Here is a 27,237-nt window from a genome sequence, read left to right on the forward strand (position 1 = left end):
CGGGACTTCATACGCAGAACGAACGGCAAAACGTATGGTTGTGCTCCGAGGAAGCAGTGGCCATAAGTAAGATTCAAGTGTGGATTGGTGTTGTGATTTGTTTTTTTTTTTGTGTTTTTTTGAATTTTTTAAGTGGTGTGTGCGCGGAACGCGATGCGGTGTCTGAGCGACGACGGCATTTGTTATTGATGAAAACTTCTGAAATATCAGCAAGAGTGCAATTTTATAGTCATTGTTTTCGCTTTTATTATAATTTTTGTTGTTATTTTTTCCACACAATTCATTTTGCTGCTGAATTCAATTGAATTTTGTTTGCGTTTCAATTGCGCGCTGCTTGCCTGCAATATACATGTTCTTTGATGCGTGTGTGTATGTGTGCGGGTGCGCGGGCATTTTTCGAAATTGATTGTCCACTCTGTCGATCGCGATGCCAAAGTCTGCCAAAAAGGATAATTGATTGACAGTTAAATGCATTATTATATGCAAATTAAGGCGGTATATATGATCTAGTCAAGATCAAATAGGCATAACACACAACAACAATAAAAATGACTGTTACTCCATCAAAAATAATCCTTGGGGACAAATTTTTTACAAGAATCTGAATAAAAACGGCAATGACAGTCAGCCTTTGCCTGCCTGCCCGTCCCTTTGTCGGTGTATGCGTTGCCTACTTCTGCTTGCGCAGCTACAAAAAGTATACACACAAACTTACATACAAATGATACGAACTGAAATGCGACCACCACTAGAGGGCACATATGCATATACATATGTACATACATACGTACAAATATACGTACATAGAGAACCGCGAGTCAAACGAGCAGACGAATGAGAGAACGAAGCTTATCTGCTAAGAACGAAGACGATAAAAGCAAAGCAAACATACAGACAGGCAGACATACATGTGCACTCACACTCTTGCCCAAATGCGCGAACGGACGAGATCGTGTGTGTTTTGGAAGGAACACAGTAAAGTAATAAAAAGCAAACAAAAAATCTAAGCATTAGCGATAATAACAGAACAAATTTTCTTTCATTTTCTTGTTGTTGTGTAATAAAAACAATCCTTTTTGGCAGATAAACAGACAACGTGCAACACACAATCACACACACGCACACATTTATGTAGAAATACATATACAGAGCACGTGCATTTGTGGATCGCCCCGTTCCGTGTCGCGCCGCTCCGACCTATAGCTCGTATTCTAATGTGACGTTTTTTTCCCTCTTCCCCTCCCATTTGTTTTATAGCTTGTTGTTGACATGCAGTACGCGCAAAGTTGATAAGCAATAAAAAAAAACTAAACCGTACAGTACAAGAAAATATGTACATACATACAAATCACAAATTAAGCAACAACAAATTCGAAACGTAACCGGCGAAACAACAACATCATCAATAGTTCAAGTGCATAGGAAAACAAAACAAATAAACAAACAAATTCAAACCGCTGTTTAAATCAAAGTCAATAGAGCAAAAGCAAAACTCAAAACAAAGAATAATTGCTATCCAGTGTTCCATATAATTTTTAAATACGATTGGGCCCAAGCAGCGAAGGAGCAGGCAACAGAAACAACAAACATGTCCGCGACAATTGTACAAAAGTCGTCGGCCACAGTTGGCAATTCTCACTACTTTGAATGCGGCGACATTTTTCAAACAGCGGTAAGTCGAGAATTTTCTTTAGTAATTATGAATACTTAATTATTCATTGTTTTGATCATTAAACTACAAAAAGAAGAGTTGTTGCCAGTGCTGCCTATTACTTGTTGCGCTATTGCCTGTTGCGATTGCGCTCTCAGGCTCCTTGCTTGGCAGCACTGGTCATCTCTACACTGCACTTCACTCTCCATACATATTATGTATATACATATACATACATATATCTCCGCCTCACACACACGAGCATACATATGTATGTATATACATAGCTGCACTTGCCATTTTTTGCGTGGTTTTTGTTATTTGCCGAATCAACAAAAAAAACACGCTGATTCATAATTATTTTGGTTAGTAAACACTCAGAAAGAACTCATAAAACTGTTGAAAAAATTATACGCCAGTACATTTGTGATAAGACGGCAACTGTTAAATATGTGTATTGATGATAATTGGGAACAGGCTTTTTAGCAGGTGCCATTTTTTTCAATATATAGTATGTACACGTTTTTGTTTGTTTTTGCAATGAGAGAGAGGCAGAGACGAGGGACTTCAGCAGCAGCAACATTGTTGTCGTAACAGTTCAAATGGGCAGACAGACGCCGACGTCAAAATGTCGACAGCGACTGTTATTGTACATTGTCGTCATCAACAGAGACATCATTAAAAACGCCTCATGATCATCTTATGTATTAAAATGTGCTTGCGTGTGGAGTTAGTGGCGACGTCGACGCCAGCAGAGGCAGCAGCTGTTGGTGTTGAGTGTGTGTGTGTGTGCTGATCGGCAACAAATTCGATTAAGTCAGTTCCGGGTTTGGATTTTTGTTTAGTGATTTTTGCTTTCAATACGAGTAGTAGTCGAACAGCAAGCAGGCAACAATAATAATAAGCAACCAAAAACAACAACAACAACAACCAGCCAATAAGCCAGACAAAAAGGCAAGTTTAAAGTTGCTTGAATCGCCTGAATTTCTGTTGCTGTTGCTGCGGTTGCGTTGGCGTTAGCTTCGCTGCCAGTTGTTACGTGCAAAGTTTATGTCATTAACTCGACGCCTAGTTGTTGTTTTTTATTAATGTTTTTGTTGTTGTTGCCAGGCGTTCCAAGCAAGCTGCACCTGGTTGCAAAATTTGCCTACAAAAAACAAAAATTAAAATAAAGGAAAAAATGCAGTTGTCGACGACAATGGGTTAAGGGGGTCAAATAAAACCAACAACATGCATATGTACATACGAACGGACCCATACATGCATTCATGGAATGTAAATACATACATACATGCATATATACATATGCATGTAAGAAGGTGGTTGCCCGATAAAGCTTAAAACTGAATTCCGTTTTATTTTCATTTCTATTTCATTAATTGGTTGTGCTTTTTACTTTTATTTTGCCTGGCACTCTTCCTGTTATCGATTAATGGGATTTTCTATAATCGCAGGCTGCGTAATGGCGGCTGCCAACAACAATTTTCTGCCGAAAGCGAAAGGGCAACAACAATAGCAAACAATGGAAAAAAACAAAAACAAAAAACTGCTGTTGCAGCAGCAACCAAAGCTATCAAAAATCACCAACAACAACGAACCGAGCAATTCTTGTTATGGTTGTTACTTTTGCTCTTGTTTGTTTGTTGTTGTTGTTTAATAGTTGTACTGTTGCTTTGGTCGCGTATTGTGGTCAGCGAGCAAGCAATGCGATCTGTGTCGCAGCGTCGGAGCCGACGGTGACGTTAGCGTTGGCGCAGGCAGCGACTGCTGTCTGCAAAGAAGAAGGCGCAGGCGACAAAAAGGGCAAATGCGTTTTCATTAAGTTTTTTGTGTGGAACGCATACATTTTTGAAATGTTATTCGTCAACAAAAATATGAATAATGGTGTGTGTAATTAAAGCCACTTCAGGCTTAAACTGATAAAATAACAGTTAGTATTATGATGAAAACGTTTACGCAGGTAGGGACATATATTTAATGTATTTTAAATGAAATAATAGACGCCGGTTTTGAATATTATTGATTAAAATTTATTTTGATTCTAACTTGAATAAACACATTGCATTGCTTCAACAAAATATTGTTTTTGGAATTACTATATTTGCCTGGAATTATTTCAAAATACCACAGGAGTATTTGTGTGTTGTAATGTAAGTTCTATATATAGTATATTATATTTTGTGAACACCAACATGCTTTCTTTGTCGGTTGTATTTGTTGGTAATATGGGCTGACAAACCCTTATTCCGTGTTTATTTTATTTTTTTCAAATAACTTTTGATTTCAACTTGTTGAAGCTGCATTTCTTTTACATACATATATACAAGTGTATATGTATGTACTCATTATGAAATTATACATTCGTTTTAATTGTATGTATGTATGTATTATGTATGTATGTATTATGTATGTATGTATTATATACATATCGCTCGTTATGTTGGTTGGTGTTGTCTCCTTAAGCCAAAACGCTTAGCTCGTTGTATCAAATCCTATAATCATATTACGGTGCAACATTATCCATTGCAGACATACAGACACATATAAAAATACATACATATATATATATATTTACGTGATGCACATGCGACGCGAGGGCGACAAAGTGTTAAGGGTGAGAGGAGAGCGGACCCGGACCTCTAGGGCTCACTTACAAATGTTGACGATGATGACGGACGACAGCAGCAGCAGCAACAGCAGCAACGACTACTTTTACGAATACGAATATAATTCCATTTCCTGCCAAGGCGATAACACAACAGCGGCAAGCAAGAGTGAGGCAACGGCAACCCAATGCCTCCGTCCTCTGTCCGTCCATTCGCTTGGATATGTGTATGTGTGTGTGTGTGAGTGCATGTCCCGCCGCCATTGCTGCAACGCTATCGCTCGCTACCTACCTAAAACAACAACACAAACGTCGTGGCCAGGCCAGAAACCAAAGAGACCCGTGTCGATTTGTTTTTTAACGTGCCACAACTCGACAACAGTATAGGAATAACCATGCAGCTCCACACACTTACATACAAACATTCAAAGTGTCGTAAGGCTGTGGCCACAATAACAACACCTCACAGTCCAACGGCCACTTCAATATATTAAGGGTATTCCAGCTTGTTGTTAAAGATTCGATTTTATTTAAATCAAATCAAAATTTAAACAGAGGACTTTACGACCACTTTTGACTGATTCTGCTTTGTTTTTGCTGTGCTGCTGTTCACTGCTGGGTGATTTAACTACTGGCAATTGATTTATCCATCAATACTTTAGTCGCAACACAATTAGTTATGGGTTTAATGCAAAGAATACGATAAATGTCCGAATTAGTTACTGCAAGAAGAGCAGCCCCTTAGTAACCTAAACAATATAAACTTAAAGTCTGCATTTTCAAAGTTGTTTACGGAATAACTAATTAAATTCAATTCCTAAACATCAATCAGAATACCCTTATTATTTTATTCGATTAATATGCTAGCTCGGGGCATACATACATAGGTAGCATAGGAGAATTGAGTAGATCGACAGAGATACAGTCAGAGGACTAACAGCACATGCAAACCCGACGCTCACCCACGCTAAGAGACAGAGAACTGCAACCGTAACATTTTGGTAATATTTGCGATTTCGAGCATGTTAAGTGTTACATGTTTTCAAATCTTGGCGTTTGTCTTGACTGTTTTTTGACTGTGCGCGTGCGTGCATTTGTGTGCTCATTGCAACAACTCATTAATTTTGTTGAAGTTGAAATATCAAAAAGCAAAAAAAAAGTAATAATGCGAAGAAAATTATAAATAAATTATTTGCGTGTTTTGTTGTTCTTGTTGCGGCTGCCTGCTACTGACGCTGCTTATTATTATTGCCTGTTATCGTTGAGTTGTTTAAAAAATGAACAAACGAACGAAATAAATATTGTACACATAGACATAACATACTACATACATACATATGCATGAGTTGCTGCTCTGTTGTATTATAGATGCGTGTGTATCAATGTGTATGTGTGTATCAATACGTGGGTATGTCTGTCCAGTTGTCTGTCATTCTAAGTGTCAGTGAATTCTCTGTGTATGCTTGTATATATATATATGTATATGTATATATGCACTTGGCTGCTTTGCCTTTGTACGACGACATTAACGTTGACAACAACAAAAACTCGCAGTGTTGTTGGTTTCTCGTTCGCTTCGCTATCTCCCACACCAGCAGCACCAACAGCAACAACAACAATAAAGAACTGGCGCTCAGTTGAGCTGCGCTTCGCTCTGTACTGAAACCAACAATAACAAACGAGAAGAACAACTGCTTGGTTTCATTCTCTCTTCTCTCAATCACTCATATTGCTTGATTCTATTGTCATTGAATGTTGTTGTTGCTATTGTTGTAATCTTTAAATTGTGTCTTCTTCATGTTGGTGTTGTTGTCTTTGTTGCTGTTACTTAGTGCTATCACAGTAAGTGTTGTTGTTTTTGCTTTTGCTAATGGCCGCCGTTGTCGTCGTCGCTCAATTGGGTGCCAAAGTACATACAAATTTGTTGTGGGGGTCTCCAACAGGCAATGTTTTCTATTTATACGTACATACATATGTATGTACAAAACAAACTTACATACATACATACATACTTCTTCATGTAGTTGGGCGTCTTTGTTGGTGGTTTAGTTCAGTAAGTGATCAGTTGTCGCATGGGTGGTGGGGATGGTGGGGGTGTTGTGTGAGGCGTGCGTGCGTCCGTGCGTATGATACTGCTGTTATCGATTGCAAGAATCGCAACATGTCGATATCAACAACAAAAATTTACAAAAGCACAGCTGACATACGTTCGCTTTGTTTGTTAGCCAGCAAGTAGCCATTCTCGATATCAGAATACTCAATACACATATCAACGATTAGGCGGAAAATCTCAACAATAAATTCGCTGACAGCAGCAGCACCAACAATAACAATAACAACAACAACTACATCAACAACAATATTAATAGCCAATGGGCTTGAAATTGAAGAATTGATAAAATGTGCTTATACATTCATTTTGCATGGTAACTGACTGCGCAGCGCTGCGCTGTTCGGTGCTGTGCTGCCTGATTTGTTAAAGTGTTTATGATTTTAATACAGTTACGACGCATGTTTATATGTACATATGTACACATGTATGTATATATGTATGTATGCATACTTATACATAATTTGAGATTGTAAGCCTGTCAAGCTATGGCAAGTTATCAAAATTGTCTTGCTTTTTGTTTGGTTTTGTTTTGACTTGATTGTGCTGAAGTTTCGGTTTGCGCTTTAACATTTTTTCTGATTTATTTGAAGCGTTTTATTCGTAAACAGTTAAAATGGTTATATTTATTTACAATATTCTGGCATGGCAATTGGAGTATTCAATTTGCATGTGGTATGCAAAAAAAATGCTGACAGTAAAGAAATCTGCATATAGTACATATACATACTCGTACATAAATTTAAAATGATCGATGGGAGTAGCGCAAAAGACAGTGATTATATTACTAAACATAGCCTGTGTCTAGAATTATCGGCTGGCGTACATACTCGTACATTGAACGAAGAAAATTGCTTTTAGTTCATTATAATTAATAGTTCCTCCTTGTCCCCTTGTCGCGTGCAAGAAATTTCATTTCACATCTATTCCCATGGCTGACCAACATTTGGCCACAATTTATTTATGCGGGCAGCAGCTGGCATGAAAAAGTGCCACAATGTGTGACAATTAAATATGAATATTTGATCAAATTTTCCAAAACTAGAAAGTATTTGCAATTTTTGGAGTCCCATGCATACTAAACATAATTACATAGGTATCTCGTCTATCATTTAAGATGGTTTAGAGTTTGGCTTCAGTGTGAATTAATTAGCTTGTTTCATTCTGTCTATCTGCCGTTCGTTGTTAATGATTATCAAAATGTTGGTTTATGATTGTTATGATGAGGAGGATGGGTGGCAGAGCATGCAGGCGATCGTGAGTGAAAAAATAAGCATGCCAAGCGTTTTAAATGCGCTCATATACGGGTAAGCTACGAACACACACACATACATAGCTACATCCGCATGAACAACTCTTGAAGCACTCCATCACCCACCCCCTTCTCTACCACGAGAGGCCGCGGCCACCCATCAAAATAAAATAAATGAAACCAGCGCGCTGCAACATTTTTGTTTGTTGTGCTTATTTTTTTTTTTGGCAACTGCAACAACAACTAGGCGCCTTTCCAAGCTTCATCCGCCTTAGCATAATGACAGACAAAAGTAACAACAACAACAGCAACAACTCTCGATTACATGCCAAGTGGTTTGGTTGGTGGCTCAGTCAGAGCCAGAGCCACAGCCTCAACCTCAAGCTTTCTGAGTTTCAGTCGCTGCCTCTGCCCCAGCTCATTTTTTTTTTCGTGCGTTCGCCAGTTCGTTTTTATTTATTTATTTTATTTTTTTATTATTATTATGCTCGTTTTTTGTTCGCTTAGCGGCGGCATTGCCAATCCAATCCAATCGAATGAATTCTATTATATAATGAAGCCGCGACTGCGCCGACAGCGGCAAAGTTGACGTCGACTGCGCCGTTAGTAGATTTCCATTCACTGTCGCTTTTTGATTATTTGATTTGTGTTGTTGTTGCTGCTGTTGCTGTTGCTGGATTTGTTTTTGTTTTTTGTTTTTCTTCACTTCACACTACGCTTCATTACGAGACTGCGGGCAAGAGAGCAGGAAAACAGCAAACCAGTTGCTGTTGCAGGACGAGCCGGATAACGACACGACAACAACAACAACAGTAACCACATTAATATCATCCACCAACACATGTGTTGCTCAAAAGTGCGTGCCTTCGCCCTCAGTCTTTCGATGTGTGTGTGTATGTGTATGTAATCGACCCCCTGCCCCGGTCCTCAAACCCTTGTAAGTCGTTCTTCTCACTAGAGTTGAGTCGAAGAAGTCGTGATTTGCGTGCTAGCAGCGGATTATTCGCTTGCTTATGCCTGAACTACGTCTTTGAAGGTGACAAGTATCATCCACAATAACAACAAAGTCAAGTGAATGCTTACGCCAGGCTTCTTGTCTCCAGCTCTTTCAATCGCGTAGAACGAAGCGAACAGACTGTCGAACATGATGCTGTTGATGTTGATTGATTGCAATATTTTCTGTCTATAAATAATGTTTTTAAATACGCCACTCACTAAAACAAAAGTCAGATTCCATTTCCAATTACATACATTTGCAAGATGAAAATGATAATTGACAGAGAGAATTGGGTCACGCTCCCATCTCTAGCTTCTCTTTAACTGTCCAACATACGTATGTATATATATAATATGTATGGGACTCGGGTCTCTCCACTGGCTGGCCGAACGCCTGTTTCGTTTGCCGCTCACGAAAAGCAAACGATCAGAAAAAGAACAGAAACGACCAAACAAATAAACAAACGAGCGACGACCGATCGGCCGATCGACGGACCCAACAACGAACCCAACGAACAATCCAATCCAATCGACAAACCGACCCAACCACGTGTTCAACATATTCTCAACATGTTGCCCGGCTCGACGCGACTCGCCTCGACTCGGTCTCAGTCTCAATGCCTGCCTATGTAGTGCCGCCTGAGTCTAGGTTCTCTGCCTGGCTCAGCCCGGCTTGGCTGGCCTGGCCTGGCCTGCCTGCCTGCCTGCCTAACTGACTGCCTGCCTTTCCCGGTCCGGCTCTGTACTTGTTGTTGCCCTTTGCTTTGTTGTTTGCTTTTGCGTATGAGTTCTATATACATATACTTGAATACATACATATGTATGTATGTATTTTTCTTTTTATTGAGTTTGGTTTCGGGTTATCAAATCGACGACGTAAACGACGATATTGGCACAGGCGGCGGCGGCAGCGGCAGCGTTTGGAGCGCGCTTTATTGTTGCTTCCCTGCCTAACTGACTGCCTGAGTGCCTACTACTTGCCTGCATTTTACGATATGTTCTGTGCTGCGTACAGAATACAGAATACAGAGCAGAGAAACGTACCCAGGCGAGCCAAGACGAGGGTTGGCTCAAGCGGAGCTCTAAAAACATAATAAAAAACGCAAAGAAACGCTCGAAAATGTCAGGGAATGAAAAGATAAAGGAGGAGGAGGTGGAGTAGAGACATTGGTTAGCTGCTCTCCCAGGTAGAGGAGCATTACGAGACACATGTATGTACATACGTCTCGAACTGATTATTCCACCATATACAATCGGAGGTAAATTTTGAACTTGCTCGCAAAAAATCAAGATACTAAGGACCTGGTAGATTGGCAGTAGTAGTACTGTATTCGAGTACTAGTAGTATTGTATCCAGGCAAGTGCCTGAAACCTTCGACTGGAATCATTAACTAATGGCTCCAAGGGTCCAGTCATCAGATTTTATTATTCATATAATTCTTCATTAGTCAAACGTCTCATTGAAGTGTGGAACTTATTGAGCTTCAAAAGTCATGCCAAATGTATCAAGATATGGGCACAAATCGTTCCTATATCCAATTAAGTATGTATGCATGAGCGAATATGAAATTTATGGTAACATTCAGACCTGGACTGACCGAACTGACCGATCCAGTTGATTCAAATCGAACAGTATTGTTAGTTCTTATATCGAAAGTGCTGCAAACTAGTTGGGGTTTTCTTTCTATAGTTTAAATACTAGCTACTGTTCGAATATACGAACATATATTTCAAAATCTGAGTAAGAAGTGATTTAAATGAAACGTTTGATGGCCTCTCTTAGGAGTGTTAGGCGTTTGGTTCCAATAAGTAACCCTTAAGTTGAAACGAATCGTCCTCCACCCCCTGCTTGCTTTTGCAAATATTCGTGGATGGTCTTTTCTCCTCTCCCCCCCTCCCCCACAAGAGAAAAACGCGGGTTCCGGAACAAATACCCAAATATGCGGGAGGGAGTCTTGCGAACGATTGTGCGAGTATTTAGAATGACAGTTATTTCATTCACTATTTCATTCTCGACGTAGATTTGTCGTACTTCGCGTATCTCAGATATTTTTATTTATACTTTATTTTAAGCTGGGGAACGATCTTGTTCGCCTTTATTTGATTTGGAATTAGCTCGTATGTATTCTTTTTCTTTTTTTATGGCTCACTTTTTATTTTGCTTATCGCACGCTCGGCAACAACAACAATATGAGTGACAAGCACAAGATTATGATTGTATGAACTAACTAACCCAATAATATTCTTATCGACTTAAATCAGACACAAACATACACACTTACAACCGATGTGCGTGTGTGTGTGTGTTTGTGTGTTCAACACACAAAATAAAAAGTCAGCAAGGGGTCGCGGTGCATGTAAACGGACATGTTTTGTTGTTGTTTCTGTCGTTCTTAGTTTTCAACGAGTCGTATTTTTTTAATATACACATACATATATATTTTATTTTGTTTACGTGCTTGTTTGCCCCTTACACTCACACACACACACAGAGAGAGACGACCATATGAGTGATATAAGTGTGTTGGTGTGGTAGAGGAGTAGTAGAAGGAGGAGAGGAGTGGGGGCTTGGACTTTATAGACCAGAGCACATGGTGTGCCTTAAATGTATGCATAAACAAACACCCTGTATTGCTTAAATTCATGTGCGGCTGTTTTTACTGATATGAAGACCAGAACCTACATACATACATATTTACATACATACATACATAAGTAACTCATGTACATACAAGCGGCAGCAGCTGATAAGCAAAGAACTTTTCTTGTTGATATAGAACAGCAGACCAACAACAATAACAACACCATGTCTTGCCAGCGGTCGAGCTGTTAACCCTCAATGTCTATGGGGAGAAAAGTGGAAAAGAGACGCACACAACGAGAAAGAGAAAGAAAGAGAGGTTTCGGTTACTTAATGCTGTTGAAATAAGCTCACGAGACAAAACCCAGCTTCAACTACGGCTCCAGGTATTGGCCAACAACAACAGTTTGTTTCATAAACCAATGCTATAACTGAGGGGTCTAAAAGTTAATATGCGTTGTATAACAAAACTGAATATTATAATGTCCAATTAGAGAACTGCTTTTTTTGCCATATCAATCAACTATAAAAACAATGAGCGTATTACTTACCCACTTGTTTGTTCGACTGTCTGTACCTCTTGATCTCGGAGATTACAAAGCCTGAAGGCACAAAACCTTGCATACCTTTGCATTCGTACAAGCTACTTATAAAATAATAAATAATTATAAATTTAAATTGGAACTAGGAGGGGATACAGGGTCTCTATACAATCTCTCTTCGACAGTTTGAACCTCTTAACCTTGGAGATTTGAAAAGCAGGAGAGACGTAGCACTTTTCCTAGTTCATTAAATAAAACGACTAAAAGATATAAACAATCGTTTGAAATATTTCATGGACTATAAAACCACAGAGGGGGTTATAAAATGATATTGCAAGCTGAGCCCCTTAACGTTCTATCTGGACTTACTCACTCTTTTTTCCTCATTTGTTTAAAGAATAGGCATTTCAACCCACTGTGCCTTGTCTTAGCAAAAACAAGCCAACTACTTATAAATTGATAACAACTAATAGTTGATTTTTTTGGACGGGGGGAGAAAGGTCCCGAGTACACAAGAGATAGGCAGAGAGATGGCGGGGCAGATCTATTTGACACTTGACTCGTACATATATCATGCCATATGTGGCAAGCAACATGCCCAGGCAATGCAAGAGCCATAAACATAACTCAAGATTGGGATAATATTCCATTGAAGTATGTAAGCCCTAGTCAAGGAAATTTCAAAACACTTGCTTGTAAAATCAATACAATGAATGTTTATTCCTCTTTTATAGACATATGTACATACATATACATATATATATGTGTGTGTGTGTGGTTGTGTGTATTGTACGTGGAACATTTTCATTTTCACTAGTCTGGGGGTCGAAACGTATACGACTCGCTTCAATTGAAGTGAAACAGAAGTACGTGTATGCCCGTCCGCAATGGAGATCGTTTTGATATTTAGTCAGCTGCACATGTGAATTTCCGATTATTGTCGGCTCATACTGTTTTGGAGTGGTGGTGTTGTACCTGGGTACAGGTAGCTATTGCTAACATCTGGCTGGCACACCAATTCCGTTGGCTCACAACACCTTAAGCTACTAAAATGCCCATTAATCTTAAACAAAACCAAATTCTTTGCTCGCTCGCAATCTATTTGTTAGCTTAGCTTGGTTATGTTTAATTAACATCTGGCTGTAAGGCCACTTTTGTTTCTTTTCTCGATTACGAAACCCTAAGCTACTAACGTGTTGTAAATTTCTTGATCAAAATGTGTTAGCTGAGTGGTAGAGCATTCATATGCCATGGTGATTTTTAAATAGCATACACTCTCTTTAGAATCACGATTTTGAAATTGAAGATTTTTACTATGTTTAGATCGATATGTATCTTCAAAAGATTCAACGTTATGCTCATTAAGCAATAACATTTATTAAATATAAAGAGACCTTTTCATATAATTGAAATTAACGATCATTTCCTCATTTGTTTATAATTGTATATTCATAAAATGAATTATTGATCTCAGTTCAATGATTTAGAAAATATTGAAAGAGCTTTATACAATTGTAAACTATACAAATATGTCGTAAATATGTGTTAAAGGTTTAAAATGAGGATTCATAGTTCTGTGATGTTGATTAGATACCAAAATTATATGCAACTTGACTTAATTTGTACCGTATCTCTAGAACGACTGGAGGAACCGATAACTCAAGAATATCTATTCTATGTAGGGTTGCTAAAAATTGTATCTCTGTTAGATTAGTCGCCTTGATTCGTTGGTAAATTGCATATCTTTACGGATCGTTATATGCGTATAACTTTCTGTTGATGACCCACTTGTTATGGATCGTTGCATACATTTGTTGCCAACTCTCCTGTCCCTCCTTCCTCCCATCTATTGGTCTTTCAAAACGAATCGAATCGACCCACATACAATGTCTTATGCATTACCTACATACATATGCATGTATGTATATGTGTGTGTGAGTGTCTATTCACCAAACCAACCATACTCGTACATTGTATATGCAACGCAATGCGAAGATCACCACACACCACCACACAACACACATCACGCTGTTACCAACCGAACGAAAGGCAATCAAAATAAAACTTTATTAAAATACAGCAGCAGCAGCAGCAACAACAACAACAACAATAATGCCATCATATACTATATGAAAGCAGGGCAGGCAAAAACCAAATGGTAAATGAAAATTTTGCAATGCAACAGCAGCGAATGCGACGACGACGACAACAACGACGGCGACACAGTTGTTGCCCCTGCCTGCCGCTGCTATTTTCCCCTTCACCCTTCCCTCCAGACCTCACTCCATCCATACTTTACATATTGCGACAGAGTTGTCGAACAACAAAGGCAAACAGAAGCAACAACAAAAAGTGAATAATATTTAATTTATTTAATTCCTATTTTGATTTTTTATTTACGGGTCGATGCCAGCGTTGAAACCCTTTGCTGCTGCTTGTCGTTGTTGTTGTTGTTATGTTTACCTTCACAGCTCCATAGTTGTTGCTGTTGTTGTTTTTTTTTTTATTTTTAAATACGTAATTGCTGTTTTTGTGATTATTGTTGTTGGTGCTGTTGTTGTGCTCCGAATTTAGCAAGGCCAAGCTGTAGTTGTTGTTGTTGCTTAATGTTGTGAAGTTTTCTTTTATTGTATTTTATTGTGTGTAAGCTGCTGCTGCTGTTGTTGTTTTTATTTATTTTTTTTTTTTGAGCCGGTTATGTTCGAACAGACTGCGAAAGAGGAAGCCCAAATCCAAGTCCAGCTCTCGAACAAAGTCTTGGAAGTCAGCGACAACGACGATTGGCAATGAAAAAAAAAACAACAAAAAGACAAAACTAAAACTGGCACGCATGCGTTTGTCGTCCATTCGTTGTTTGGCTGATTGCCTGCCCTAAGCCGCCCCCCTCCCCCTCACTTACTACCACACTCCATCTTTTTTGCTCTCTCGCTCTCTTTGGCTTGGCCCCCCGCACGTATTATTCCGCTGTCTTTACGCACGCGCTCTCTCCCTTGCTCTCCTCGCAGTTTTTTGTATGTGTGCTTACCAAATATTAACCAACAACAGCAACAATAACAACCAACAGGCAGCCCGCAACGGACGAACAATGAAAACGACACGAAATGTGAAATGTTTAAATCGACCTAGACCTCAATCGATGGGCCAGTTGAGTTGGTCTGGTCGGTTGGTCGGCTGGTTGGTTGGCCAAAATTGTTGAGACCGCAACTGCATTGCCAAGTTGGCCAAGTAAGCCAGCCTTTGGCAACATTATGTAAATTATAACGTTGCTTTGCTACTGCTGCTGCTGCTTCTTCTCTCGTACATACATACACATATACATACGGATAGTATGTTTGTACATATGTATAATTTTTTTCGCTTGCTTCGTTTTGGTTTGGGTTTTTTAAAACTTATTTTTCTTCTTCTGTCAAACCTAATGAGTAGTCAAGTCGTTGGTCGTCGGTTGTAGTTTCCATTGTCATTGAACGAACGTTGCGAAATGAAACTGTCCCAAGTTGCACTGCCCAATGACCACGATCGCCCATAGGCGCCAGCAACAACAGCAACAATTACAATAGCAGCAACAACAACAACGGTGGCGTCGGCACATGTTACTGTAGTTGTTGTTGGCATTGCAGCTCACATCTAACGCTGCTGATGAGTGGCTGGAAAAGCTGGAGGGTTGGTGGGGGCGGCAAGAGGTCAGCAATATGAAGCTGTTGAGGCGAGGCTGCAAAGCAAACAAATTTAATTGCTCGTGTACTGCTTTATTATTATTATTTTTATTATTATGATTGCTGTTTAGCGAGGGTAGTTTGATCAAAAACTTTTATGAAGAACTACGTCTAACACAGGCCATTAGCTCCTATTAAAGCTACTCAGAACCAACACTCCAGAAGACTTTAGCTTATGAAAATATAAGTATAGTCTTGACATAACGCCACCACATCCGATTGATTACTTTGTATTAGAGAAGGTTCTGCCAAACAACACTCTCGTAGACTGAAGAGTGATTCAAATCGCTGTACTCCCTTCGTTTAATGGTGTAGGGAATAATTGGATACATGGAATTTTTTAGGCAACACTCTAGGTGATAAGGCTTTTCCAGTGGAGGACTCTGTGTGTAGTCTACTTAACTGAAACTGGGACTTCTCTTTAAATGACAGCTCGGCCAGCAAGCATTGCCAATATCTTATCTGCTAACTGCTCATAAGTAGGAGCTCGCCGATATCTTGGGGGACTTTCTCGACAAAAAAAGTGATTTACTAATGATTTGCTAAAATCTATAGCAATAATTTACTAGCTAATATAAATAACTTGAAAATAGTAACACATTCCCCAAACCATTATTCATAAAATAAATACTAAAAATAAAAACCATAAAAATTACTAATTCGCACAAAAACTGCAATTTCCATTTAAAATTCCGTTGCAATAATACATAAGCATTTCTGCTCAAAGGCTACATACTAATTGAAATGTTAGAAAGTCCATTTCAATTATCCACTCTTTTAAGGGAATTATAATAAAGTGAGAGGAGCTGAACAAATTAATAAGTTACGTATTTTTTATAAAACCTCCCATGACGCAGTTGTTGCACTGACTGTTGTTGTTGTTGTTGAGTAGTGGCTGGTACGCAAATCATTTGATGAGAAAAAAACGTACACACACACACAAACACGCACGCATACACAGGCCGGGCAGCCACCCGCGCACGTCCGTCGAAAGTCAGCACAGCACGTCCACATTGCATTTTTATTTATCAGTGAGCGAGCAAACGAAGTGCAAGCAAACTATACTAGTGTGTGCGTGTGTGTTTATATATATTTGTGTGTGCATTGATTACTGGAACTGAATTACGAGTACAACAACAACTGCAACGTACCTCGAGAAACGACTTAGAAACAGAAACAGTCGACGTCAATCGTCCCTCTTCGTTGTCGTCGTCGTCGACGTTGACGTTGTTGCTCTCGCCATTCTCCCCGTCGCTCTCCTCATTCTCGTCACACTGCACTTGAAGCCGAAGCGGTCAAAGCGGCGTTTAAATGTAGTGGGATGGGCGGGGCGGAGCGGAGCGGGAGGGTGAGTGGTGAGCCGTTGTAGTGGGAGTGGCGGGGGGTTGGAACAACGTCAGTAAACACAACAACAGCAACAAGTTAGCTTTGGGTGCAATGCTTGAACGTTACTTTACATACTCACTGCTTAAAAACCGTAGAGACGGGTGGGGAAATGGACTTTGGCATCATATTTACATGTTCATATACATATGTACATACATACAAAAATACATATGTACATATATGTATGTATGTATAAAATACAAACGGTAGCAACGTGTGATGCCAAAGCTCTGATGCTTAGGCTCGTTTCTATATACAAACAGATAGACACATATACATACATACATATGTATGTATGCGGGCTGCTCCCATGTGATAATTTCCAAGTCAAATTTGCTATTGCTTGTGGTTTTTTTAATTCATTTCACATCTTTATTTTCGCCTTACGGTGAAGCGACACTCTCAACGAGAGCATATTTCACTCTCACTCTCCGTCTGCGTTATTTCCCAAGCGTAGCAGCTTTATTACGCATTCAATCTACTGATCATGGAATTGTATGTACATATGTACATATATATGTATGTATATTGTAAACGAGTATCTGAAATTATTTAACCATGTAAGTGGGTCGAAAGAAACTCTAAAGACCGTCTCATCAGTGACTTCAGAACTATAATATAATGATATTTCCAAAATATGTAGGCTTCTTCATATAGTAGAGCCTTGCATTACGACTATTTAGTTAGTGAGCGACTACTTATCTTAATTGGCTTAAGATCCGCTTTAGAAGTGAACTTCTTAAATTATATTGATGTGCTCAAGATGTCTATATCGAGCATTGCATTACGGCTTAAGAAGGAGAGTTCGTCCCAGCACCATCAAGGGCCAAATTAGAAGTGATCAGTGCCAAAATGATTCGAATCAAGTGTTATAATAAAGTAATGCTATCTGCTTGAGAATTGTGCACATCTAGTATGGAGATCGCTATTTACTGATCAGCTCAAAATCGCAATGTATTGTTCAATGCATGATCTTTACTGAGTAGTTTCGTCAAAGTTACTTTATTTACAAACTGAATTAGAGCCTTAAACATTATCATTGGCAATTTTCGCCACAACATATAGATCATTGCAATATTCGTAGTGCGGCGATAACTTCAAGTTTTAAATACGTTGATATGTATATAATTGAAAAAAAAAAGCGCACTGATCAGTGAGACAGAGATTGTTTGGATTTCATTTTGTGATCTGATTACGATCACTAAAACTTTTTCGGCCACGATCAATGGTCATTGGCACTGAGATCTTGATCTTGACTTAATGATTAGTTATATCCAAGGTCTGCGCCTCAATTTGTATTGCAAATTTATGATACGATGATCTACATATGTACATAGTTGGAGCATCAATCTAACGAGCGTTTGATCGATTTTTATATTAATGACCGAAGGTCTTCAATATGTAGGATTTACCTGCTTTCCGAATAATTCAAAAGCTAAATGCCATTCTAGACTTAAGCCTTTTTATCGACTTCCATTTGCATGAATCTGCCATAGGTACCTACATATTTATTTGTTTGATCGTTGTGGGGTTTTTCCCTCGCTTAGTTGTTGCATGCAGTTTGACATATTTTTCGTAATTGGTGTTGTTGTTGTTGTTTCTGTTGCTGCTGCTGTATACTCACCTGTTGCTGCTGCTGCTCTACACCTGCGAATCCCCCACCCATCCCCCCTCACCAAACTCTAGCGCCACTTTATTGTTTTTATTTTGCGGCCCTACCTGTGTGTCTGTGTCTGTGTGTTGCTCACAGAATTGTGTTAACTGTTTGATCAACTCGACGACTATCTGCTTTGTTTGTTGTTGTTGTTGTTGCTGCTGCTGCTGCTTTTTTGTTGTTGTTGGGGCCCCCATAGCATTATAAATAACACTTATAACTATTCATTTTAATTTCGCAAATGGATAACAGAAAATAATAATACAAAATACGAAATTAAATCGCAAGCAATATGTGAGCAGAATAACCAACCAACGAACCTGTGTATGTGTGTGTGTGTTTGTGCGTGTATTAGTATTGGTGTTAACTCATCGAGGTTATGGATATTGCGTTGTCGTCGTCGTCGTTGGTACTTTGTAGCTTTTATAAACCAGTTAGTCAGTCAGACAGTCTTCAGCATCTCGGCAAATACAGACACAAGTTACGTGTGTGTGTGTGTGTGTGTGTCATGATGTGCCTGTGTGTCTCTGTGCGTGTGCCTTGATGTGTGTTGGTGTGTGAACGTGTTTACCACATAACGCCAGCCACCAACTCAAGTCAAGCCAAGCCAAGAAATCAACTGAAAACAACAACAAAGACGACAAGCTTGTCGAGCAGGCAGGAAAGTCCCCACAGAATGTTGAAGCCTAACTTTAAATATATAGTATATGTATATATATATAGTATATACATACATATGTACATATATACTGATATGTATGCGATTTACAATATCAGAACTCACATTTCTTTTCCTGGAACATTCTATTTTCTATAACATGTGGCCGCCTGCAGATTGTGGAATCGCTCAGATACATACTTATATAGAAACTCATACATATGTATATGTGCTTTTGTCGGCCTACAATTTGATTTCGAAACAACAAAATATTATGCATCATAAAGAAGTACAACATTGTAGAGCCTTGCTTGTGTGTTGTAGACTAAAACTAATCTGAACATTATTTATCTTTAAACTTGAGTTGACAAAGTATATAAGGAATATCAATATATGTATTTATATGCATGTAAAAAGATGTCAGGAAACGATTCGACCGGTTTCTTCGCAGATAATAATGAGCTTCCGATTTAAACAGTTATTAGTGGAAGAACAGATTTGCTATTCAATTTATTACTTATAGGACTCCGATAGTTCCTGCCGACAACATTGTATTATATGTCTTTAACAACAATTTATGAAACGGGCAACGTTTTTAACAACAGAACAAGTTGATATTTTTCTCTTCTGGAGGGACATGTCTAGCATATTCTCCAAAAGGGTAACAATTACTTGAGTGATGGTATATGAAGGTGGTAGAGTATCTTAATGTTATGCTCTTGTAAGAACTTGGCGAGCTCCTCCGTCTTGTTATTCAGGTCCTCCTTAGTCTTGTTGATTTGCGTTTGTAAGACAGCTTTGGACTCCGTTATCTGCTCCAGAATCTCTTTGGCCTTGTATAGGCGTATGACATTATCATAGAGGCGGTAGCATTTGCGGTCGGGCTCCATAGTCTCCAGCACATCTATAGTGGCGGTAAATTCGCGAAAGTCCTTTTCCATCATGCTCAGCCTGAAGGCCAACACGGATTGCACGTTGCGCAAGCATTGTAGCTCGGCCTTAACCGTTTCCTCAACACCGTTTAAATACTCCATTTGTTTGTTTTGTTAAAATTTCCTGGAGAATTTTTGTATTTTAATGTAGATGTGTGGGCGATGTATGCAATAATACTGATGTTTCCGTTCTACAATTATATTCAACGATACGAAAACATTTTCAAAGCATACTAATCTGCTCGAAGGGTCTACATATACAAGCGTTGTAGTAGAATCCATTGAATTGATCGCCTTATTCATTTGACGCTGCAACTAAAATTCGGACAACTACTTGATGTTGAATAGTCGCTGAATTTTCGGCAGAATTGAAGTATTTGAGAACGGGGAACCATGTTTTCGTATAATTTCGACTTTATAGCGCGGTAGGCATGAAAATAATGTTCACACAAATCATCCGTGTTTTTGCAAATAAATAGGCTTTGAAAAGCAAATCCAATGAAGTTTTATTTGTATCAGAAAACTATCTGCTCGTATAGTTTGTTATTGAATTGTATTGAAGTAAAATTGAATTAGAGTATTGTAAGTGGTGTTTGTGTTGTCAATCTTAATGCAAACACAACCATCTACGGGAATATAGATTGATTGAACCTTTCGGCAATGAAAAATGGAATCGGCCCATTACGTGATAGTAAGTACCCAATGGCGTGACGTTTTCAAAAGCATTTCAAAACGCATCCTTCATTTGAATTTAAATGTACAATCAACTATTTGTCACGATTCTGTTCTTCATAATTAAACAATTCAGCATTTTTTTTTTCAAACCAAAAGCCATACGAAAAATATTCAAGAATTTTAAACGAGTACCAAGAATATTTAAAGTGGGCGGCATTCAAAAGTTAACGATTATATTAGAATGGGCTTGAAACCGGATACAAGCACAGAGTCGGCCTATAGACAGACAAACAGACAGTCAGCCATTCAGTTAGTCAGGCAGAGTCCAAGTGTCGCAGATCTGTGAAACGCGCCCCCCAAACATCTAAACTAAACAGATCCGGTATGCGTGTTTGCCTAGCCTCCAAAGTTATTCAACAATAACAGCAGCAACAACAACAACAAGATACGCACAAACAGAGACTAAACACAAAGATCTCATATAGATCGACCGCAACAACAACAACTATAATAACCAGACAAGAAAATGTTAGCTGGAAATGGCAAAAAAAAGAAGCGAGCGAGCAAAGCAAAGAAGCAGAAGAAAGAAAAGTAAACTTATTTTCATTTTCAAATGAAAGGGAAATTCTCACCTAGATGGAAGATGTGCAGAAGAGCGCCAACGGGTGACGTTTAGCGTGTGTTGTGTAGTGAGTGTGCGAGCAAGCAAGAGAGGAAGAAAGAGAGAGAAAGATAGAGAAGAGAGGGCGACAGTGATGGCGCACAAATAAAAGTAGTCGTAGACGTAATAGACAATACTCTCCCATGCACACACACGTACACACACCACAAACACACGCGCATTGACAATAGCGCAAGACAACGGGCGCAAAAAAAAAGCAAAAGCAAAAAAATTACTTTGGACGACTCCCGCCTCCTTGCTCTCCTAAACGTTGCCATTATCTTCATTTGTTGCCGCCGCTCTGATCTATTTGTCTGTTTTCTTTGTGCGCAACGTGCGCGCGAGTAGAGTTTCCAGCACCAATCACCACTACCAACTACCCAACACCTCCTGCCCCCCCCCCCCCCCCCCCCCATTACCTCACTGCCATTCTCCTACCCAGTGGCGAGCATCACGCCAAATTGGGCACGGGGCATTGGGTACTCACTCCTGTTTATCTTGTCTCTTGTGAACACACACACACACACAGAAACCGCACTCACATGGACTTGCAGGCCAACTTGAAGTGGTTTTCGAACACGTTTGTACGTACGTACATATGTACATACATATGATTGTATGTATTTGTACTTTATGCAAGCACAGCTTGAGCGACGGCGATGCCGTAAGCGCGAAGTTGGTCATAACAATCGTAAAAGTTTGCCAACTTGTTGTTGCCACTGCTGCTGTTGTTGTTGCTGTGATGTCTGCGCCAGTGCCAGACTGGTTGTTGTTGTTTTTGTTGGTGTTGCCGCTTGCTAGCCGCAACAACATTCGCTTTTTTGCGTCCAGTTACGATTTTGCCACAGAGTTGCCAGACTAAGCATAACTATGCATATTATATTTGAATCTAATAGAAGAATTGGAGAGAAATTAAGAAAGAAGGGAGTATTTGTCCAAACTCGTCACAACTTAGCTCACAAATGTCGATAAGTCAAGGAAACTCATTAAAAGCAATAATGAATTATAAAATATTGTGAATAATTATAATTATTGCTTTTCCTCATTTTTTATAACTTTTCAAGTCATACATTTGCTTCAGAAATCTGAACAAGTCTGAATTATAATTATATGTATGTACACACTCGTATACATATGTATGTGAATTAAATTCTATGTATTTATCACAGCTGTGCAAATGAATAAACGTTTTTATTTTTGTGGCCTCCCGACGACACTTTACAAAAAATGAAAACACCTAAATTTGTATGCTTTATATGCTATGAGTAATAGTCCCGAGACCCTACAGAACAATTTGTGTATGTAGTACATACATACATATGTACATACAGGCATATGAATGAACTTATTATTATTTGTTTTCTGAAATGAGGTGATGCGAGTATGTTCCGGTTTTCATTTCACTCGAAACGGCTGGAAAGTTCATCTGACAGTTATTGACCCTGTGCATATGCATTTGTATTTGGTCGGATCTTTGTGGCATTACAATGAATTAAACTTTCTTCCTGCAATAGTTTTGATAAATATTTCAATTACTATTTACATCAAATATTTACATAGTAATGCGGTCGGTCTAATGAAAGCACACACACTTCCATCATATAACAAATTGCCTTTTAACCAAATGCCTCATTAGCTTGCAGAGGCTGGGAGAGAATGTCGCTTCACCTATCGTATATTTTTTTTACCTTAAATTTAAGTTTAATAAGATTTCTTAAGAAATAGCAAATAAAATACGCGAAGCATTAATCGAAAGCACGATTCAATCTTTCAATTCATTGTTGCAATTTATTTAAACGAATTATGTAATTTGCATAAAGGTTTTTTTTTTTTAATACCAACAGCTGATTTGCTATCGAAATTTGTAATAAGAGAGGTGAGAGATCGGAGAGAAGTTGCGCACTTATTACTGCAATGTTAAGAAATGTCACTTCATTTTTGTGTCAGATCAGTGGCTGCTTGCCCTCGATCTGGCAACACTCCCCGACCGTTGTGGGTACGTACTTGTGTGTGCGTGTATTTTTATGTGTGTGTGTGTGTGTGTTGTCGACTAACTAGCAAACAAGCGAACAGCAGGGGGGTGGAGTGAGCAGGCGGACAGGCAGGCAACCAGTTTAGCTACTATTGTTGTTGTTATTGTTGTTGATGGAGCTTAGTGGTGCTGCTGGAGTGGTACGGGGACGAGGGTGGTACCAACTTGTTGCTGGGCGCCAAAGTTGTTGCTGCCGCGACGGACTCACTCTGCGCTGCTGTAGCTTTATAGCTTGGCTTGGTTCGTTCGTTCGCTGGTTGGTTGGTTGTCTGCTTGCCTGCTTCATTCGGCTCTTTGGACAGCATTTTGTTGTTGCATTTAATGTTAGTTTTTTGGCGTTGTTGTTTTTGTTGTTGGCTTGAACTTGAGCTCTATACATATGTAATTGCTGATGGTGTTGTTGTTGGTCGTCGGTCTGTAGTTGGTTTTGGTAGTTTGGCTACGCTTGGCGAAGTGAGCGCGACTCACCATGAATGTACGTATGGTTATGTGTGTGTGTGTGTGTGTGCGCGCTGTTGGGTTGCATAACATGTTACAGCATCGCATGAAAATGAACACACCAACGGCGGCGTTGGCAGCGACTTCGGCGCTGGCGTGGGCAGAACGGAGCAGGCGTTCCAAAAACTGAAACTGATGACGACACACAGCAGCAACTAAAACAACAACAACAATAACAACAGCAGCAATGACAACTACAGACATTTGATTGGTGAATTGCTGTAGAAGATGAGTATACCAAGTTATTGGGAGGGAGGCAGAAGGAGGTTGTTGGCTAAGCTGTTGCTGCTGCTGTTGTCGTTACAGTTGCTGTTAACTTTTAAGCAGCTATGGCTGCGAGAAGTTGATGTTAGAGGTTCCCTCCAAAAACGATTGTGTGTATGATTTTGCATGCTTTATATTCCTGCGTTGTATATACTATACATACATATGTATGTACATAATCGAATGTATGTGTGTGTGCGTGTGCGCGTAAGATTGTTGTTGCTGCTTGTTGTGTTGGTTAATGGCTGGAAAATTATAACATTTCGTTTTTTTGTTGTTTTCCTCGTTTTCGTTTCTCGTTTTGTTTTTTGTTTTTGCAATATCATTGCAAGCGCTTACAAAAATAGCAACAACAATAACAATGGGTTTTGTGCTCAGGCCATGTAAGTTGAACGTCTTGCTGTCTCAGTCACAGTCGACGTCGCTGCGCAGTTGCGTCTGCGCGCTTCGTTGGTTATAGGTCAAGTTAAAAGTAAAAGTACCTCCAAAAACATTTTCGCCTCTTGGCAACACCCTTTTCCTCTACATCGCGCCAGCCCTCCTCCCTCTTACCAAATGTTTGTTACGTATCCAAAAAATAATATACATGCATACATACATATATATAGTATGTTTGTTGGCAGTTATGGAAAACAATTAACTAATCCATTGCCTAATTTCTTGATCGTTTGCATTTGCAGATTGGCGTCGACTCACAGCAACAACAACAGCAATTGGAGCACAGTCTGGAGGCTAAGGAGCAGCTGCAGCAACAACAGCAGCAGCAGCAGCACCATCAGCTTCAACTTCAGCAGCAGCATCAACAGCATGCATATCGTCTCCATGGTGCTTTGACTCGCACCGTCTCACAGCCAGCGCAGCAGCAGCGCCAACCGCTGCCCGTCCACTTTTCGACAATTAACGCTCAGGAGCAGCCACAGCCACCACCACAACAGCAGGTTGCCTCATTGGTGACCATCATCGAGAATCTGGGCAGCATGAATCTGCATCGCAAGTTGGAGCGCACGCAGTCGGAACCATTGCCACAGCAGCCGATGAACACTTCTCGGTAAGTTCCAAACTATTTCTCTGCTCCTTTCTTGCTTTCTTTCCCCAATTCATTAAAGTACTGGGAGGATACACAATTCTCTTCGACTTCCTTCTTAACTATACTGATTGAGTATTTAAATGGTATTCTCCCAGAGTTTTCTCGACAGAAAACATTTAATTTAGTTTTGATCGTTTTGTGAAGCCTCAAATCTATAAAAAAAAAAGAGTGGGACCTGTTGAAAAACATCCGATTCGGAATATCCAATTCTGAGAGAGTAGATGTTTGGGTTCCGTTCAAATTTGTATTTCCTTTTATTTAAATTAATTTGCAAAATCTCATCTCTACATTTCCTTCCTTTCTCTCTCTCTCTCTCTTGTCGTCTTTGCAGCTACAAGACGGAATTGTGTCGCCCCTATGAGGAGGCCGGCGAGTGTAAATATGGGGAGAAGTGCCAGTTCGCTCACGGATATCATGAGTTGCGGAACTTGCAGAGGCATCCAAAGTACAAAACTGAATATTGCCGTACATTCCACAGCGTTGGCTTCTGTCCTTATGGGCCGCGCTGCCACTTCGTCCACAATGCGGATGAGGCGCGTGCGTTGCAACAACAACAACAGCAGCAGCAGCAGCAACAACAGAAGCAACAACAACAGCAGCAATCGACTAACTTTAACCTCAACACAGTCAATAACAACAACAACAACAGCAGCAGCAACCACAACAATAATACCAACAGCAACAATAAGCAGCACAACAATAACAACAACAATAGTCAACAGCCTGTGACCGCCATTAGCCAATACTTCCTTCCGCTCAGTCCACCACTGAGCATGTCGACTGGTTCTGACCGTGAATCACCCACTGGTTCCTTGTCCCTCAGTCCTACCAACTCATTGACCAATTTCCCCTTCAATGATGCCATGCAACAGCAGCAGCAGCAACAACAACAGCAACAGCAGCATGTACGCGGTGGCGGTTATATGAGTCTGGCCGGCGCCACGCCTCCCGAGAGTCCTAATGCACCCATATCGCCGGTGAACACGCCACCTCCATATAATAGCAAGCCTCTGGAGTTTGCTTCGCTGTCGACGGCCACATTAGTCTCAGCAGCCGTCGCCACCGCGACACCGTCTCCTTGGCCCGGTGCAAGCACGCCATTGGCATCGTCGATCTCATCGACTTTATCGGTATCGACATCGATATCGACACTCTCTTCGTTAGCTTCGTCGTCTTCCAAGTCTTCCAGTGATAATAAGCAAATGCTTCAAAAAAGTTCCAGCACACCCTGTGACTGCAACCATGTGACCATTGGACACGTTGGCGCTGTCCCAACGGTTCCGGTTCCAGTGGGGGTTCCAGTCGCTGTCGAGGACGCGCCCCGTCTGCCCGTCTTCAATCGACTGAGCTCAACAATGGATGCTTATCAGCAGCAATAAAACAATTTCGGACTGTAAACAACAACTTAACATTACAGCAACAGAGCAGCTTCAACAAACAACATTAACGAGTAAAACAACAAAAACACAACGCACAAATTTGATAAAATCTCAATCTACTACTACAGCAACGACAACAAAAATCATTGACTACACCAACAAAAAAGAATAAGAAATGAAATGTAACACATGCAACAAATGTTGGCATGCTGCCTTCCCTGCTTAGCCAAGACACATACCGCACTGTTAAACAACATACACTATCACTACTATTGTTGCTGCTCCTGCTTAGCTAAGCCACAAACCCAGAGAATATTGAGTGGCAGCACTATTTCAATTTCATTATTTGTTACGTTTTTTATTTGATTTGATTTTCTTTACTTTAATTTTTTTTATTATCACCACCAGCTTGCTCAAATTACTTCTTTAGTTTCCTTAGTTAATTTCTATTTAATTTATTTGATTCTGAAATTGTTTTTAAATTCATTATTTGTTCATTATTATTTAAAGATGATGATGGAGCTCTGAGTTTGTTTTAATTCTTTGCATTTGCAAAATGAA

At 39.7% G+C, this 27,237-nt stretch overlaps 1 protein-coding gene across 1 annotated transcript; it reads left to right on the forward strand.

Annotated features, from left to right (window-relative positions):
- On the forward strand, window positions 1-27,196 carry LOC115629931 (protein TIS11). The gene is made up of 4 exons (XM_030526535.1): window positions 1-66; window positions 1,258-1,672; window positions 24,891-25,258; window positions 25,629-27,196. Exons 2-4 carry the CDS (start codon window positions 1,589-1,591, stop codon window positions 26,674-26,676), a joined length of 1,500 nt encoding a protein of 499 aa, XP_030382395.1. The 5' UTR covers window positions 1-66; window positions 1,258-1,588; the 3' UTR covers window positions 26,677-27,196.
- The last annotated feature ends 41 nt before the right edge of the window (window positions 27,197-27,237 follow it).

Source organism: Scaptodrosophila lebanonensis, unplaced genomic scaffold, assembly GCF_003285725.1.
Source record: "Scaptodrosophila lebanonensis strain 11010-0011.00,11010-0021.00 unplaced genomic scaffold, SlebRS2 tig00000171-arrow-arrow-pilon, whole genome shotgun sequence".
NCBI classification, from domain to species: Eukaryota; Metazoa; Arthropoda; class Insecta; order Diptera; family Drosophilidae; genus Scaptodrosophila; species Scaptodrosophila lebanonensis.